The sequence below is a fragment of the Trachurus japonicus genome, chromosome 13, assembly GCF_045865225.1.
Source record: "Trachurus japonicus isolate A0001 chromosome 13, Traja_1.0".
Classification (NCBI taxonomy): domain Eukaryota; kingdom Metazoa; phylum Chordata; class Actinopteri; order Carangiformes; family Carangidae; genus Trachurus; species Trachurus japonicus.
The window spans coordinates 27,798,171-27,816,724 of record NC_140919.1 but is presented as its reverse complement, the minus strand read 5'-3'; the positions used below and the strand labels follow the sequence as shown (position 1 = coordinate 27,816,724).

At 41.1% G+C, this 18,554-nt stretch overlaps 1 protein-coding gene and 3 non-coding genes across 4 annotated transcripts; 2 read left to right on the top strand and 2 right to left on the bottom strand.

The window, feature by feature from the left end:
* The first annotated feature begins 1,911 nt into the window (after window positions 1-1,911).
* LOC146976147 (calpain-9) lies at window positions 1,912-17,742 on the top strand. The gene is made up of 20 exons (XM_085795683.1): window positions 1,912-2,252; window positions 4,446-4,515; window positions 5,214-5,332; window positions 5,469-5,602; window positions 6,739-6,907; window positions 7,079-7,150; window positions 7,810-7,901; window positions 8,751-8,825; window positions 9,443-9,603; window positions 9,985-10,136; window positions 11,382-11,590; window positions 11,798-11,840; window positions 13,347-13,421; window positions 13,733-13,793; window positions 14,203-14,267; window positions 14,405-14,473; window positions 15,100-15,178; window positions 15,498-15,614; window positions 16,811-16,869; window positions 17,059-17,742. Exons 1-20 carry the CDS (start codon window positions 2,001-2,003, stop codon window positions 17,083-17,085), a joined length of 2,100 nt encoding a protein of 699 aa, XP_085651809.1. The 5' UTR covers window positions 1,912-2,000; the 3' UTR covers window positions 17,086-17,742.
* Window positions 11,160-11,232, top strand: trnak-uuu (transfer RNA lysine (anticodon UUU)). The gene has a single exon. It is a non-coding gene; the product is annotated as a tRNA-Lys (tRNA).
* On the bottom strand, window positions 11,929-12,001 carry trnak-uuu (transfer RNA lysine (anticodon UUU)). Its single transcript has one exon. It is a non-coding gene; the product is annotated as a tRNA-Lys (tRNA).
* Window positions 12,567-12,639, bottom strand: trnak-uuu (transfer RNA lysine (anticodon UUU)). The gene has a single exon. It is a non-coding gene; the product is annotated as a tRNA-Lys (tRNA).
* Window positions 17,743-18,554: the final 812 nt, after the last annotated feature.

The window sequence follows — 18,554 nt, the reverse complement described above, 5'->3', positions numbered from 1 at the left end:
GGTTCTTCTGGATCGATGCACAGGTTAATCAGTTGTAACACGTTAACAACCTGCAGGGGGAAGCTCTACCCAGAAATGATTGAACTTCCTTCTTCATCCAGATCAGGGTGTGGGCTGTGGTCTACGTGGGTGTCAGCATTTGTTAGTACATTGTGTATTTGAGTATTAGGTGTGTAGTGGTTTCAGATATGACGACATAGGTGGTTTCCAATCTTTCACCTGCTCAGTAGGATTACAGGTGCAGTGGGTGAGTGATCAGGTGACTGCTGGAGCAACGCTGAGCAGCTGAGGGAGTTCTTGTCATTTCACAATGTATACATCTTCATGTTTCATCTTTTCCATCTACACCTACAGACCACCCAATCTACTGTCTCGGTTTGAGTGTGGGGTCTGAAGTGTTTTCTTTCTTTCTTTCTTGAATCTTTCTTTCGTTCTTTCAAGACAACAGGACAAAACAAAAACAAGCTGGGAATAACATAACAAGACATGACAAAAAAGATTAGTTCCAAGTAAATGTGACAGGTACATTACACAGTATAGGGTGAAATACAACAGGAGCTAAATAAAGAAAAAGAATGTAGTTTTTTTCATGCAAATGCTCTTGTCATAGCAGAAATGTTAACATTAAAGCAGAAGTAAGTGATATATTTGTGTTAATATAAGTCTTAAATAGTTATATCTTCCGACAGCAATCACTTACATAGAGTGTTTGGTCTGAAACACGGGTCTGTCAGTCACTCTGCTCTGAGCCGAGGAGAAAACATTTATCGTATCCTACAGTTTTTATCCAATGAGGAGAGAGAACGGCATGCAGGGCTGTGTGCAGCCAAGGGACGCAGTGAATGTGGTGACGTAGGGACGAGGACTGTTATGGTGCGTTCAAGGAAACTCGTATTTTTCCGACCGTGAAGTCGTACCAGTTCGATCTGGTACGAGTTCACCGGTCGGAAGTTACGAGTGGCCGTTATAGTGACTTTCACCGGTAAAACAGGTCGGAAAAACACGAGTGGGTTGCCTGGAACGCTACAAAGTCGTAAGTTGTGACTTGAAGCTGTAATTTACGGTTTCAAAAGCCTGCCTGGAACGCAGCATTAGCGAAAACGACCGGACCCCACTTACTTCTGCTTTAATATCATCAAGGAATGGTATAGTCTTTCAGAGGCATTTGTTTTGTAGTGCAGGAGACAGGTCAGAAAGTCCATAATTGTCCTATGCCATCCCACAACTGAGGGGGGTTTATCTGAAATCCAGTGCTGATGAATAATTCAGTTTCATTAATTATATCCTATTTCAAACAAGTCATCACTCCAATATTTGTGTATATTTTTACACAAGACCAGAAGCAGAGAGAGAGAGAGAGAGGGGTCTGGAGCAACATGTGCTCTGCAGTATCTTAAGTTGAAGTGTTTTCTTGTGATGATGCAAATGTTAATGTTATCAAGAACTGCCTACACTTTCTCTTATCAAAGAATTCCCCTCACTGTAGTTAACCATTACATATAAACTTGAATCAAGCTGTGATACTGTTGGTGTTGATCACACTAGTAGGATGGTGTCATGGTGAACCTCCTAATGGATTTCAAATGCAACTGTTCGTTGAGCTTCAATTATCTACTCTATTTGAATACCTGATGAAATGTAAAGCAGTACTACATGAACATTTTCAAAGGGTTAGATCAGTCACTGTCACTGCTCTAAGCTTTGCTTGTAAACCCGACTCTTTGCACTTGTTGCTAAATCTGCACAAAATGTGCGCAGACAGACAAGCGCCTGTTTTGAAAACACTGGGCGCGCCTGGTCGACGGGCTGGGAAACCCTGCAGCAGAGAATACCGCAGCTCCATCACCCTCCCTCCCCCTCTGCTCAGGTGAGCATCTGTTTTGTGTACCTTTCCCAGAGGGCGTGGCCTCTGCATTTATTCTCTACTGAAGTGAAAGGACAGACAGACACGCAGACGAGGCCAGAGCTGCAGAGTCGGCAGAGGACATATTGGATTTGACATGTTGAAGTCATTGAGTGTGTCGTCGGAGTCCTCGCTCCCGCCGCCGGAGGAGGACGATGTGGAGTCGGTGTGCTCCGACGAGCTGATGGGCTCCCAGTCCCGGCGCTGGCTGGCCGACCTGGTGAACCAGGACCTGCCTCCGGAGAGCGCGGACGTCCACACGCTCGGCCGGGACGGGCTCTTCGTGGACTATCACTTTCCCCTGGGAGAGCTAGAAATGAACTCCGGGGTCATGTGGAAACGTCCAAAGGTAAAAAGAAGAAAACTAACACCTCAATAGTTTAGTTTGTTTGTTTGTCAGCAGGATATTGCAGGAAATGTTTTTGCAACAATGAATTTGAATATTTAATCATTCAGTCTGGTGCATGTTGACTCTTGACCTTTGTGCCCTCCAAGTTCAAAGATTGCAAATTATGGTTGTTCATATAAAACGCATGATCCACTTACCGTATAAAACTTGCTGCATCCTTACACATTGGCAGTGCCAGCTAGGCTAAAAGCTCATTAAAATGAATCGAATGTTCTTCAGTAAAACAGTAATAATACTGTAAGAACGTTTTCATTTGCAGTCTGAGATATTCAACTCACTCACCTCAAAATACATTACAGAGATGTGAATCAAGGTTAATGTTGGGAATATATAACAAAATGTTACATGAAACAGTAAAAGTATGTTGTTACATTTTTGGTTGTTTAGAGAAAATAATAAGGTCAACTTTGGCTTGAAATCAAAAATATAACATAACTCTATTATTCAGCCCACAGCTCCAGTACTTTGTTGAGCATCTCTGCCCTTCATAACTTCTAAATCTGGGAACCGTGACCTTCTACGATCTATCTCTCGATCAGACTTTGGTTGACTTGGACATGTGCCTGGAGTCATTGTTTTGCTGGAAAACTTAATAATCACCAAGCCTCAATTTCTCAGCAAAAGAAAGTATTATACTCTTTAAATGGCCTGGTAACTGTGGGAATCCTGATGACACAGGGTCAAGATCTGTTCTGTCTGTTCCTGTAGCTGTCAAACATACCCATATCATCAGTGACCCAGCTCCATGCTTGGCTATGGAGATGATGTTCTTGTGGTCATAAGCTTTGCCTTTCTCACACCAAATACACTGCAGGTCCATGTGTCCGAAAATGTCCAGTTTAGTTTAATCAGGTCATTCTGTAGGGGTTTGCAGTGACGGATGGGGTTTTCTAAGCCGTTATCAAGTGACTGCAGGGCTCTGATGAAATGTTGGGCTTTCTCCCATGGCCAAGTACGTAGGTGTTCAGCTGCTCTGTTTTAAACTTTATTAAAATGCCCCGGTGGTGTTAATACCTTCACGTACGCTGTTCAGTTCAGTACATGACAGTACATGTTTCAAAGTGGTCACAGCTATAAAGAACACAAAAGCCTACAGGGCAACATGACCCTGGCCCTGACTCAGTTCAGAGCCAGCAGGACCAGTCACTGTACGTGAAGCCTCTACTTTTTACCCCTCGTCCACGTGTCCTGTCTGGATTTGTTATCAAATAAAAGCAAAAAAAAAAAATGCCCATAATTAAATGGAAGAGAGGATTGCTTTGACATCAGCTCATGTCGTCATCTCATACACTCTCTTTTTGCTTCTCTTGACTTTGTGCAGCGCTTTTAATTGTGCAAAATAGTGAGTGCTTTACACTACCTGATTGCTTGGGCTTTGTCTCAATGATTTTGAACATACAGCAGTCAACTTGCTCCCTCCTGTGACAGAATAGATATGACAGATATGATATTGGCTTTCTTAATTATTTCCATAAACCTGGACATCCAATACCTTTGTAGTGTTTTCTTCTTATTGACAGCAGGATGTCGGAGAGCAACAGAGTAGCAAGAACCTGGGCTTAAAATGTAGGTCAGTTGATGTAGCTTGACACATAACTGTCCTGCTCATCTGCAGGATACATATAAGTCCTGGTGAACTGGTACTACAGTTTGTTTCCCACATACGTTACAAAAATGCACATTGATGCACACTGACTCTTAACAACCTATTTATATTGTGTATGATGAAATGTAATTTGATCACTCTTCTTGTTTTGTTACCTTGACAAAGTAAACAAACTCACACTGGGTGTGACTCAATAAACATTTTAGGTGGTGCTTCCAGTTTGAAGTGTTATCATCCTCGCCTGTTATCTACAGTTGTCCTTAATCTCACAGTCTACGTTACAGCTTCTGGATGACTCTTGAAAACATTACAGCGCTGTCATGGAGTATTCCTTTAGAAGAACAAACACTGTGCCAAGTTTATATCATGTTGTTCTCATAGCTAAGATTTAATTAGCTGTCACGCCATTCAGCATTGCGGCTTCAGGTGTGCCAAATCCTGTACTATTTATCTTCACCCTCGATCTCATTTCTCTCCTTCCTTTGTTTACCTTTCAATTATATTATCAATCTCTCTGCTGTTCTTAGGAAATCTGTTCATCACCTCAGTTCATAATAAATGGAGCTTCACGTCTGGATATCCGCCAAGGACGACTCAGTAAGTAGACCACTACTAGATTTATTACAAAGCGGGGTTATATTAGGATGAATACCAAGTAGCAGAATTTGCTAGTTTAGCACTTAAAGAGAGTTTGACTTTTCAGAGCAACATTACCCAGCTCCAAAAACGCCTAACTATCTGACCGGCTCATTCTAAGGCCCAAAGATGAAGCCTGATGTAGATGATGTAAGATGGCAAATGTGGTAGAGACAGTACAGGTGAACAGCTGTATTGTAAACATCTCTCTTTGTACAGCCATGGTCCAAACTTTAATCAATTCTTCTAGGAGTAAGTGAATCGAAACATTTGATGTGTCCAAAGCTAAGCTCACGAACCTTTGTGGGCTGCAGCCCTTTGACGTGGGTCCTGAAGAACCTGAAGACCAGGTTGCTCCTCCACAAATACAACCATCCACTGACAAAGCAGAGAATAAAAACTCCCTGTGTTTGATTGCCCTGTGTACTGACAGGAACAAACATTGACATTTAAGCCTCACCTCCATTATGCACATCCTGTGGCAGATCAAGATCTAACAGTGACATGTGAGCAGGACAAACACTTGTTAAATCCACTTTGCTCATGTAATATTTTCTGACCACATTCATAATGGGAAAATAAAGGCTGATGTGGATACATTGTGTATCGTGTATAAACCCAGACCCACCTTGCTGAAAACCTGAATCTGCTCTCATCAGATGACTGCTGGTTACTCTCTGCTATTGCATCCCTTGCTGTGCACCGATCTCTACTTAACAAGGTCATGCCTCTCAATCAGAGCTTCCAGAATGACTACAATGGCAGCTTCACCTTCAGGGTAAGTAACTTGTCTGACATGTCTGTGCAACACAATCATCCAAATGTCAGTTCCCTCGGTTATAATTCTCAATCTCAGCAACTGGGAGGATGGTGTGTGAGTGTGAATGGACATCCCTCCTTCTCTGCCTCTGTAGTTTTGGCAGTACGGTCAGTGGGAGGAGGTGAGGATAGACGATCTGTTGCCGACTCTGAACAACCAACTGATCTACCTCAGCTCCCCAGACAGACATGAGTTCTGGAGCTCCCTGCTGGAGAAGGCCTACGCCAAGTGAGTCGTTTAAGTCCTTATCACTTGGTGTTTTCACATGATCTAGAACAGAGTTGTTCAAACTGTGGGAAAGTGGTTCCCCTGTCAACGAACATGAAGACAGCTGTACATAGTAGTCTCTTCTTAAAGTTCCTTAAAATAAAAGTGCATGTCTGTTTGCTATTTAAACAATGTGGCTGCTGGATGGGAAAATGACAGCTGTGACGCAGAGACATAATTGAATTGTGCCCTTTCCACGATTGTGCACGATTCCTCTTTAATGTGAATAGATGGTTGATGCAGGGATGAACTAGGAAGTAGGATGAATAGGTATTAAAATCTATCCATTTCCAACCACATACTGTATATAACTGAGTTTAGCTTACCAGATGTTTACAGTTTTTTTTCTGGTTGATTTGTTTTTACAGTGTGCCTCTCCTGAAGCTCCCTGGCATCCCTTTTAAAAAAAACAAAAAACACTGGTTTTAAGTCTGTCTCGTTGCAATTTCATATTGGAAAGGATATTCTTGTCAAGTCCTTGGAACCCCTTTGGCAGTCGAAACATCCACTATACAACTATTATAGTCTAATTGGCAGATTGCTAAGCATTTATTCTGATAAGGAGACATTTTTTTTAGCACCAACCTCAGAATAAACCTTTTTATTGCCCTCATCGTAAAGACCAAAAATAGTAATATGATTATTAAACTGTCTGGGTAGAGTTTACTGTACATGACTGTCTGTAGGGAAGAGACTCTTAGTCGCGGTCTGCTTTTGCGTTTCCTTCTTCTTTTAAATTCTTTATATTTAGTTGCAAAACTTCCATATGTAGGGCTTTTCTTAAATGTTTAACTGTTGCTTCCTTCAATTCTTTGTAACTCTAAAGGAAATTATTTAATGACTATAACCAATAATCATCTTCTGATGTCACAGCGGCCTTGCTTGAAAAACAGCACAGAGGTCAGACTCATCCTTTCATCTCTTAATTCTGTAACAGATTTAATCATTTGTGTCTTCTCAGATCTGACTAACTGTACATCTATTTACCACAGTCTTTCGGCAAATTGATTTGCTTTGTATGTTCAAGAAAACGTCGGCCCTTTGTTATTTACTTGAAGACTGCCTGATGTCTTTGTCTTCTCTGTGTCCCGGTCCAGGATAAAAGGAGGCTACAGAGCTCTGGACATGGGCTTCCCTCATGAGGCCATGGTCGATATGACGGGCGGGGTGACTGAGGTTTTGAACATTGCCAGCCTGAGAGACCTGCCAGGCCTCCTGAGACATCTTCTGTCTAAAGGAGCCCTCATCAACTGCGCCAACGGCCAGGTAAAGTCAAAAAACCATGAAAAGTAAACAAGAAGTTGTTAGGCTAGTTCAAATGCTGCTGGAAAACACACCACAGCATGTTTGCACTGAGGTTTATCCGTATGTGACAGGACATGTAATTCTGTCTGCTTCCTCTGTCCCGACTGTGGGTGGATTTTTTTTTCCTTCCAGGGTGAGCTGGAGCAAAGGAATGAGTACGGGATCATGTTCAGACATGCATACTCTCTGACCTCAATAGAGAAGGTAACTTTCCCTAAACAACTAACAATGTTCATATTCTGTGTTCTTAGTTAGTTGTTCAGGAGATCAGACAGAAACAGTGATTAGTACTTTTATGAACCAGATGTTCAGGAGCCGAATCATCGGCAGAGGTGTTGTCTTCTCAATAACAAGCAAATCATGATATTAAAACCGGTAGAAATACAGTTTAAATATCACTAATATTGCACCACACAAAGGTACCACAAAGGTTCCAGCCCAACCTGTGGCTTGTGTCACAGGCAAAAATGCCCAAATAACTTTACATGACAAACTGAAGACTGGGCTTACAGTAAAGGCTAAAAACTAGATAAAAGTAAATTTAGAGCTTCTAGCAGGCAACAACACATTTGCACCAGGGATCTGAAGTCATTGACAGGCAACCAGATGACACGAAGCGCCACCATACTGAAATCATGTATTTCTTTGGGTTTAGAGATTTGCTGGAAACATCAGGGGTAGTGTAGACACAATTCAAAAAATATATAAGATAGGTCAAGTTATTTATAGACATTTTAATGTGGAAAAGTTACACATCATAAATCCAAAAATTGCATTGTATAATGAAAATTGTCCTGGTAGCATTGAGCTATGTTTGGATGAGTGACTTATTCTTTCTCTCTGTCCGTCTCCCTCTCTGACAGGTAAGGACAGCGCATGGCACTGTGGATCTGGTTCGCATCCTCAACCCCTGGGGCAACACTGAGTGGGAGGGGCCCTGGAGTGACATGAAAGGGTTGGTATCAAGCTAGGGATTATCATTATTATTATTATTATTATTATTATTATTATTATTATTATTATTATTATTATTAATAAAGTGATGAGGTGGTGATGCCACTGAGGGATCTGATGCTCACAAATAAATACATTGACTTCCTCATAATAAAAGCAGTTGAGAAAACAACACAAGTGATATGAAAGTCATAAATGATCAATTTAATATAAAATAAGTATAACCTATTACTGTAAGTGGCCGCCAATTATCGTGTTGCAATTCAGATGTATCATGTTGTCATGAATTTACCAGAATCTATGTGGAAATATATTTCATTTCAGAAAGACTTTCAGCAGATGATGTAAGACAAGTCAGTTATGATGCTGCAGCATTATCCACATGCACAGACCTGTGTTTAAACTAAACTCAGGAGAGAGAGAGAGAGAGAGAGAGAGAGAGAGAGAGTGTGTGTGTGTGTGTGTGTGTGTGTGTGTTTGTTAGGAGTTAGCAGCACAACAAATCCAAGCTGCAGTGACACTTTTAAAACAACCTTCAGATGACAGTACCATGGGTTCAAAGCCTGATCATCCCCAGGTTTGTATTTTGACCTCGGGACCTCTCTAACTGACGCTGGTTTGATGACCTGCGAGAATAATAGTTTCATTCAAAAGTAATGATGATATGATATCCCAGCTTCAACTGTTGTTGTATGAACATAATTATACTATGTATTGATGTAGAGGATGCATCTGAGGTCATGGTATAACATAATACCTGTTGTTTCCCTGAGAATGTGGTGGAGAATATGTATAATATATAAATGTATCTGCTTATCTCTTTATGCCTGTCTGTCATGTCTCTCTGCAGTCCGGAGTGGTCCACAGTGAGCACTGATGAACAGAGACGACTTGAGAGAGTAAATCGGGAGGACGGGGAGTTCTGGTGAGTTTGTGGTGTCACTGGGCATCAGCAACATTTGCCTTTGACATGCAGCACCGCTGCTTCTGAATCTATACGTCCACCCACTGTGCACACAAAATGAAAAACTCTGACGTGAGTCTCCACTACAACAGGAACAACAGGGCAAACAAGTTCACATACGTTGACGTCTCTTTTTCTTTTGTACACATGCTTTTCCTCGAGGCTTTACTGTATGTTTTTTGGGTCTTCATGTCCACACACCCTTCTATGTTAGCAAATGCAATGTCTTAGTAACACACAGTGGCCCCGAGAGCTCAAAGGACTGCAAGTAGCTATGATTCAGTGCTCTAACTCAGGAAAGGGAGTTTATGACCATATTTCCTGCAACTTGACAGATTGATGGAGGCATGCTGATTTGAGGTAGTACTTCTACTAATTCTTAGTCAGTCAAGAAAGAAGCAGGCAGTTTGTTATCTTGATGGACAGTCATTCAACACTATGCAAAGACTGCTGCTTAAAAAACTGCTCACCACTGACTCCATGAACACATGACTACCATGAAGGTGTAGTAGCCATGGTTCAACTCCTCTCTCTCTCTCACTCTCAAAAACGTACCTGTCTGTTATTGTGTCCCTCAGGATGTCAGTGTCAGACTTCCGACATCAATTTGAGTTGATTGAGGTGTGTTACCTGACTGACAGTCTCAGAGATCCAGGCCCCGGTGTGCAGCCATGGGGCTACACAATGCATCATGGGAACTGGGTGCCGGGTGTCACAGCGGGAGGCTCACATAAAGGGGGTAAGGCAGATGATGATACAAACAGAAATAAATACAAATACAGCAATACTTTTGTTGTTCAGTGATTTTAACTGCTAAAGTTGAACAAGTCTCAACTTGGGACATCATTTCTAGTGTCTCCTGGAAACCTTGTGTTGTAGGACTGAATGTGTAGTGTTATCTGTCTGTATTTTATCTGTTGTCTTTGTGAAATTGATGAAGATGTTTCCTGAATCTGTTTGTGTATCAGTGCCCAGTACATTTGTGCTGATCAGTTGTAATTAATGAAATCAAGTATAAAGAATAGCATTGTACTAAGAGAGTGTGTGTGTGTGTGTGTGTGTGTGTGTGTGTGTGTGTGTGTGTGTGTGTGTGTGTGTGTGTGTGTGTGTGTGTGTCCAGGTTTTTTCTGGCAGAACCCTCAGTTCTCCTTCATACTGTCAGTGGTGGACAGATCAGGCTCCGATGACACCTGCTCCTTCGTTCTGGCTCTCATGCAGAAACACCAGAGACGCCGAGGCATAGACCTTGCCATAGCCCTGCATATTTACATGGTACAAACACACAAACAGTCTTTTTAAGATATTTGGGGGTATTTGTTAATGTAGGACAGTGGAGAGAGACAGGAAAGACAGGACGAGAGGGAGGGGGGATGACATCATGCATGCATGTCATGTGCAAGAGGTTGGATTTGAACCCATGGCCACTGCAATCAGAACAAAGCTTATGAGGGCGTTCTAAACGCACACACACATACACATTCTTGTTCTAGTATATTTATGGGGACCTATCATTGTCACTTATTCAGACACTTACCCCAACCTTAACCATCACAACCAAACAGCTACCTCTAATCTGACAATCTAAACCCAAGTCTATGCAAAACTGTAAGGACAAAGGCTTAAATATGTGATAATGTGTGATATGATATCCCCACCTGTGCAGTTGGCTCCACATTTTTGGACTCTGACCACATATCGACAAACAAAACTTACCCTAACCATGAGCTAGTATTACATTTACTCACTGACCAAAAGAATAGTCATTTCCTCTGTGTAACCAGTTGGACAGACTATACCCTAGTAACTCTGACTCAGTATGAAGAGATGATGTCACTCTCTGGCATTTCCCACCCTGTGTTGTGCAGTTGGTAGTGCGTCAGACCTGAGTGTGTCAGCCTTTTGATCTGAGGGTTCAGGGTTCACGTCCCTGCTCAGCTGAAGATCTTTTAACTTGCTTGCAACAGGCAGGATCAGGAAGTAGTCTTGCCTGTTGCCACAGCAGTAATTAGCAAATAGATTATAGCCTTAAACAGTTATAGCTCTCTCTTTGGTCTTGTGCATACATACAGACACTAGACCTCACTATTCACACATGTTGACAAATACAGTCACAAATGAATCTGCAGTGAAGCAATCCAAAGCTTTCCAAATCACAGTGTTTATACTGATCTGTTTTCTAAGAACCTTCCTGGAGCCTCGCTGTGAAATAAATATCAGTTGAGGTTTTATGACTGAATTGCATCATAGGCCTACATCTGTATGATTCTGTATAGGTACAGTACATCCAGGGGCAGAGCCTGGATAGCTCAGTCGGTAGAGCATCAGACTTTTAATCTGAGGGTCCAGGGTTCAAGTCCCTGTTCAGGCGGATGAAGTTTTAAGTTCCTTGAAGTAAACAGCAACTGTTGAGAAGAAAATGTAAAGTTTGTGTAGACAGTGTTAAGAACTAGACTGCTGTACTGTAATGGGACTCATTGGCTTCATTTCAAGTGTAATGATCCTGTTCTCTTTTCACAGGCTCATCCTACTAAGACATACCTGTCACCTGAGGATCTGCATGCAGCTCGTCCTGTCCGCTGCAGCCCTCATTATTCCTCACGTCGGGAGGTTGTTCTCCGTGGTGAACTAAAACCAGGTCGCTACATCATCATCCCTGCCACCAGCGAGCGCAATCAGCAGGGATCTTTTCTCCTTCGTGTGCTGGCAGAACAGGGCAACACAGTCACGTGAGTCATGTGGGGGTGGTGGGGTTTAGATTTTGTGTATATTTTGTACCTTCAGAGCTAGGGGAAAGAATGTAAAACACAAGTATCACATATTATTATTATTATAGTATTCACACGCAGGAGAAATGAAGGAAGAAAGATAAGAATCATGTTTGCTTTGAGATGATTGTGTGACGTGTTATTAATTGTTATTAATTATTTTTTCAGTCCAGCTCACAAACCAGCGCCACAAGACTCTTCTGTAACAGAGGTAGGAAACAAGTTGCATCATTCTTCACTCAGTGAAATTGTGACAGTTAACAGTCAGAGGAGTGACTAGCAGCGCAACTTAAAACTTCCGCCTGAACAGGGACTTGAACCCTGGACCCTCAGATTAAAAGTCTGATGCTCTACCGACTGAGCTATCCAGGCTCTGTGGGGTAAGTAATGTGAACTCCACTTCAACAGCAACATAGCTTAGACAATGGGAGACTGTTCACTGTGTAGTAGGGGTTTCCTGAACAATATTTTTTCTCTTGATTAATACTATTGTTTCAATCAGTCGATTAATCGAACAGCACATTTTTCAACTAACCTAGTGATTATTTTTTGGAAACTGAAATATTGAAACATTGAAATATTAGGAGAATGATTTTTAAAAGGCACATTTTAATATTAGTGCAGTCACTAGCTGTAAGATTGTGTTGTTTTTACTATGTTTTTTACTATGTGTTTCCTTTTAGTAATTTCAAGTAAGTAACAACATTGTTACAGTTTAAAATAGGCCTAGCTCAGTTTAAGAACTGCTAACCAGCAGGTTTATATCAAAGAAAGAGTAATGGTTATGATGACACTGTTCACCGTGGTAACTTGACTATTCCACAAACATAGAAATTGAATGGGAGAAGAGCGGAAACTCCTTTTCAGATCAGTGAGCAATTATGTTACTGCTTGTTCTTTAGAATGACCACTGATTTCAACATCCTAAAACATCTATCGCCTGAACAGGGACTTGAACCCTGGACCCTCAGATTAAAAGTCTGATGCTCTACCGACTGAGCTATCCAGGCTCTGAGGACAGTTGTAAATGGGTGTATCCTATGCATGGGGGTGCAAATTAGCACATGAACAGCATTCTGCATTAACATACCTCCTCCGTTGTCCAATCACAAATTCACAAGTCATCTCTAAGTACATCTGTTCACACATGGCCTTAGAATGTGTTTCCACTTGCTTCCCTGCTTCATATGCAAATCAACAGGTATTTGTTGTTGTTTATAGTCAATCAGGCAAACAGATCCACTGTCCTTATGTGCCTATACACAGCTCGACAGTGATATAAGGTTTAGACCATTTGAAATAACAAAGAGATAAAAGGATATAAACAAATTTCCTGGATGCATTTTGGATGTATTCAAACCTGGGCCTAGAGCTTGTGATTCTATCATCTGAGACTGATGTCTCAGGACCTTTGTCTGTGTTATCCCTGTGATAGACTGGTGCTCTGTCTAAACATGTTCACACCTCCTACGCAGAACATGCCAGGATAAGTGCCAGCCTGCACAGTGTTGCTATAAATCTTCTCTACTGACAGAGCCGTATCGACCCTCAGCAATATTTGACACACTGACACTCTGTGTTGATTTTTAATTTAGTCTAAATCCTAGATTTATTGCCTCAAAACAACAGCTCCTAAAAATCCCCTGCAAAGCTCAATACATAGCCAATGAATTGTAATGAAGGCTTGTTTTTAATTCTGACTCTTTTCTTTCTGCAGCCATCATTACCTCACCAGGCCGCTCTTCCTCCACTTAAATCTATCAGAGAATTGTTCAAGAAGCACTGCAACAAGGTGAGATTTACCGCTACACAGCTGCCGGTTTCATTAACCAATCCAAAGAGTTTTTAACTTTAACTTACTTCTAGCTGCCGGATGGTTATTTGAAACATTGAAAAATACCTTTATTCCCTCAGAGACCAGACAGCCAAGAATTCATTTGAAATATATTCTCTGAACTAAACACCAACCCCTGCCTGCTACTCAGATTAAACCAATAAATAATATGCGCCTTTACTTGTTTAAATGACAAAAATGTGCCATACTGTGTTTTGAATATGGTTTTAGACTGACCATTATGTTTTGTGTTGTTCCTGTGTCATCAGAAGGGGTATTGCAAACCACTGCACCTCCATGGACTCCTGACTGAGGCCATGCAGGGAGGAGGTCAGTCATGTCTGGGGCTGGTACCTTGGGTGAACTCATGGACTTGTTCAGTCGTGTTTTTTTCATTAAATGAAATTCAATTCCTTTAGTGAGGAGTCACAAGTCTTTTAATATTTCTACTGAGGGTTCCTCTTGTGATTTTAGTATCATGTTTGGCCGGGATTCCTCTGTAATCATGTTATATCACAGTCAGACATCTACAGCAGAAGTTTTCATGCACCTAGTTATTCGGCAGAGCAGTTGCTCCTACCCCTGACTTACTACCAGCAGTATTTAAACCCCGGCTGTTCACCATCAGGCTTTAAAAACACTTTAGAGACATCTCAAAGTGCAAAATTCAACACACATGTTCACAACTGTTGTTATTTATGTTCAAATCTTCACTGATGATGTTCCTTGTCGTCTTCAGTGTTGGCCGGCAGTGAGAAGGACCTGGCTCTGGAGCACTGCAAGAGCCTGGTGGTCCTCATGGATGTATCCTGAAAAAGCACACACAGTGTTAGAGATTAAAAACACGTATTAACACTAAGCACGGTGTGAAGGGGAGAACAACTGCTGAGGGCTGTCCGGGGTTTCTCTCTGTAATTTCCTTGACCTTACGTTTTATTCAGACCCAAGGCATCGCTCAGCTAAACTGGCCTGAGTTCCAGAGTCTGTGGGACAAGATCAAGAGGTGGACGGTAGGGTTACCAACAAACCACAACAGTAACATCGCTAGATAGTTTTTATCTCATGGTGTCCTTCCTGTGTTTTCTTTTTTCTTATGGTGAACATTATGATGCTGCGTAGTGGGCACTGCACAGCAACAACACTGCCATTCTACAAGTCATTGTCTTGAATAAAACCATCCACACTGTACTCTCATGTTGCTCAGGAAAGAAACCAAAAAAATCCCTCAAGTAAACTCAAATTTCTTCAATTTGCATTACAAAAATAAGTCAAATATTGTAGAAAGATTTTGCACAAAAACTAGATGTTGAAAAAAAATCAGTCAGTTATTGAGCAGTGTTAGCCTAGAAATCTAGACGCACCCTAGCGGCAGCAAAAACATTTGCTCCGTAGGTAGCATGATGTATACATGTTAATGATATAGTCTGGCTTGTCAGGCTAGAGCAGTGTATGATTAGTAAAAAACCCTGGAGCTGAAACATTTAACTTGTCATAGTTGAATTTCAAGCACAGTTCTGACCAAAGATGCACCACATGACTCTGAAGACTGTCTGACTGACTTATGTCACTTATGACATGACACTCTGTTATGTCAGAGTGTGTGCAGTTTCTCATGCTGTGTTTAATCTGTCCTAAGGATATCTTTCTGGTGTTTGACAAGAACAAAAGCCGACGCCTCGAGTATCAAGAGGTGGCTCCTGCTCTGAAGGCAGCAGGTAGGGCTGAGGGCGCTAAATGACATCAAGAAATCTGCACTTTAAACTTCTCTTCTTAGCCCATATCTTTGACTTTAATGCTCAGCTTCCACCAACAGGGGGGGCAAAAGCACCTCTCTTTAACACTCCTCCTGCTTCTCTGATGGTGTTCACGCTGAAAGTAGTTACAGTTTTTCCTTTTGCTTTTTTTTTTTCTCCAAGTAAATGTTTAAACTGGCTCCTTTTTAGAGGGTGTAACTTGAATGTCTCATATCCTGGCCATTGTTACTGCACATGTTGAATATAGCAGTTTATTAAGATTGGTCTGTCTCTACTTCAGGCATCAAGGTGGATGATTTGGTGATGCAGCTGGTTGGACTGAGATACACAGAGCCTGACCTGACCATCAGCTACCCCGGCTTCCTGTACCTGCTGATGAAACTGGAGAGCATGATCAGTAAGGGAGGGAGGGAGGGAGGGAGGAAGGGAAGGGGGGTGGGGGGGTGCAGATACATCAAACAGGCACAGGGACAATATGAAGACGATGTGAAGGACAGAGGAGGAGAAACAGAGGGGAGGGGAGGATGTGTGAGGTAACACAGCAAGGCGTGGGAAAAAGACAGGAGGAGATGTGAGAAGAAGAGATAAGAGGGGAGAAATGACAGAGAGAGAGAGAGAGAACGGTGCTTTCATGTGTAAGTCAGAACAGAAAACAGCACAGAGCATGTTTGATGCTGGAGACCGGTTCAACCGTAAGACATCAATATTTGGAGAGCTGTCTGTGCAAGGTCTTTGCAACAGATTCTTGTAGTGCAACCTGTCAATTCTTAAGTTTATTTTTTAGAAATAAAACAATCACATAAATTATATATCAAATAAATCAGAAAGTAACTATTAATAAACAAGACGTTTTGGTACCTGCAGGGTTTGAGGATATGTTTATCAAATAAAAGAAAGCAAAAGTAATTGTACATTTTCTATTATGAAAATAAAACAGTCAGGAGATATATTTTAACTTCTAACTTATGATTTAAAAACAATGGGAGCACAAATTTCAAATGAAAACTAAATGCTGATGTGAAAGGCAGATGGAGAAGCAAACACAGAAAGCAGCTAATCCCACAACACACTTCAAGTTTTTACATGCAAGTGTATGTCTCACTGTAAAAACACAAGCAAAATGTCATCAGTGGGATATGACTCTGTCAATTTAAACATGTGCTTCTATGAGAATGAAACAATCTTCCTGGATACATTAGATATTGAATGTTTTAGTACAACTAGACAAAGACTGTTACTGACCATTTGACATTTATACATACATACATACATACATGCATACATACATACATACATACTTAAGTTAAAACCAGAGGCCAAAGCTAACTTTATAGTTTGACCTGGCAACAGTGACTTGAAAAAAATTTACATAATTTGTTTTGGCATGTGTCACAGCCAGATGGGTGGTAGCTGCCGTGCAGGACAGGTCAGCACAATGAGTGTTCAGAAAGGTTTCAGCTGCAGAAGCTTCTTAAAGTCAACTCAGTCCACAGAAACTAATGCAGGACATCCTGACACAGTGAAGTCCGGCCACCTTGTACTACAGCTATAGACTGAGTCTGATATCTACTTTGTCTTTGTTCTGTTTTGCAGACAAATTTCATTTGTACGACCCCGTGGGCATGGGAACTGCAACAGTCAACTACAGACAGGTATGAACACAGATACTGTATAACACACCTATAATTGTATGTATATGTGTTTTTATTTTTAAAGATATATAATTGTCTCTATTATCTACATCCCAGTTCGCCCTGTTCTTTATTAACGCTGAACAAAAATAATGATATAAAGGGCTGTCATTAAAGCAGATGAACTTAATGTTTTCTCACTGATTCCAGTGGCTTCACATGACCATGTACAACTGACCTGGTCCAGTCAGATGGATTCAGCAGGATTTGCTTCATTTGTGTTTTACTGCTCCTCTGTTTTCCTGTTTCATCTCAATATGTGGTGTGGATTTTGTGCACATGACACATGTAGCAAACAGAAGACAGGTTTTGTACTCTTGCTCCATTACAGTAATTCCCCCTCTTGCACAGTGGCCTTGTGTAGTGAGACAATAATAAGAACTCTTTTCCATCATGGAAACATCAGGGGTCAAACATCAAAGATGAACTGCTGTGATGAAAAGAGAGGTTTATGATTCACTAACTTAGTTACACATCAGCCAGTGTCAGCTCAGTAAATGAAACGTTAACATTGTAGCAGAATTGTGCAAAATGGTTGCACATATCACCGGTCCTATAATGGCTTCAAACATTGTCTATTCAATTGATCTTTTCAGAATCATACTCTATCGTGTATTTCTTTATAAGTGCCATGCCTTAAATCTGATGTGAAGAACAGTTCTGAGCAACATGCTGATATTCAAACAGGGCGTTATTTCTACTCCAGGATGTCATAGACATGATTGCATAAAAATGTGTGTTAAATTGTTTTGAACCCATTGCTTATCTTTACCTCTGACAAAATGTTGGGCCTTGTTTTATGAAAACTCAGGTTGAATAAAAAATGTTTGGATATAAAAAGAGTCTTCTTCACATTTTTTTAATCCGACTGTGGCTTTTCCTTTGGGGTTGTTACTGCGTTTTTTTAGTGAAATAATATCTTAAAAATACACCAAGAATGGCAACATGGTATACAAATAAAAAAGAAAGTGTAGGCATATTGTATTATAGTCATTGTAGATAAATCTGATTTTAGCAGACTGTCTCATTGTGTATGAAGTGTGCAGGCAAACTCTGACCTCAGAGATAACTTAGTTTAAATGTATGCTTCTGTTTATGTTGTACGACTTTGTTTGGTCCTAAATGTCCAGTTTCCCTTTGCATTCATTCCTTATCATGTGGCCTTTCCTTCTAACCAGGTCATGATTAAAAATGTACCCTCCACTGAATCAGTTATATATGTTCCCTCTGTAACTGTTCTGCGGGGTCTGTCTCTGCAGTGAGTGACCCCCACCACCACAGGGGATATTTTGAGAAATGATCCTCTGTTCTTTTCTAAAGTCTGGTATGTGTAAATATCCGTCTTCCAGCATCATTCTTTAAAGAGAGAGCAGTCAGATATGCATACCAGAGCCTGTGTGCGTGAGTGTGTGTGTGTGTGTGTGTGTGTGTGTGTGTGTATGTGTGTGTTCAATATCCTGTTGCACTGCTGCTGTGTTAGTTCAAACTGATTTTTAAGGCAGTGTGTGGTAGTTGTACATCAGCCCTGCCTTGAAACGCTGTCTCTCTTCCTGTCTGTTTTTACCACTGACATTGCATTTATATATGAATAAACAAGTTTGTTTTTGTCTTTCTTCTGCTCTTTCTTTGTCTGCCCCCACATGTTT

Bases quoted from the DNA above. Each gene is read 5' to 3' on its own strand.
- LOC146976147 (XM_085795683.1), top strand. From the start codon at position 2,001: ATGTTGAAGTCATTGAGTGTGTCGTCGGAGTCCTCGCTCCCGCCGCCG. The intron at 4,516-5,213 runs GTAAGTAGACCA...TGCTCTCATCAG, and splicing joins TATCCGCCAAGGACGACTCA to ATGACTGCTGGTTACTCTCT. The intron at 9,604-9,984 runs GTAAGGCAGATG...GTGTGTGTCCAG, and splicing joins GGGAGGCTCACATAAAGGGG to GTTTTTTCTGGCAGAACCCT.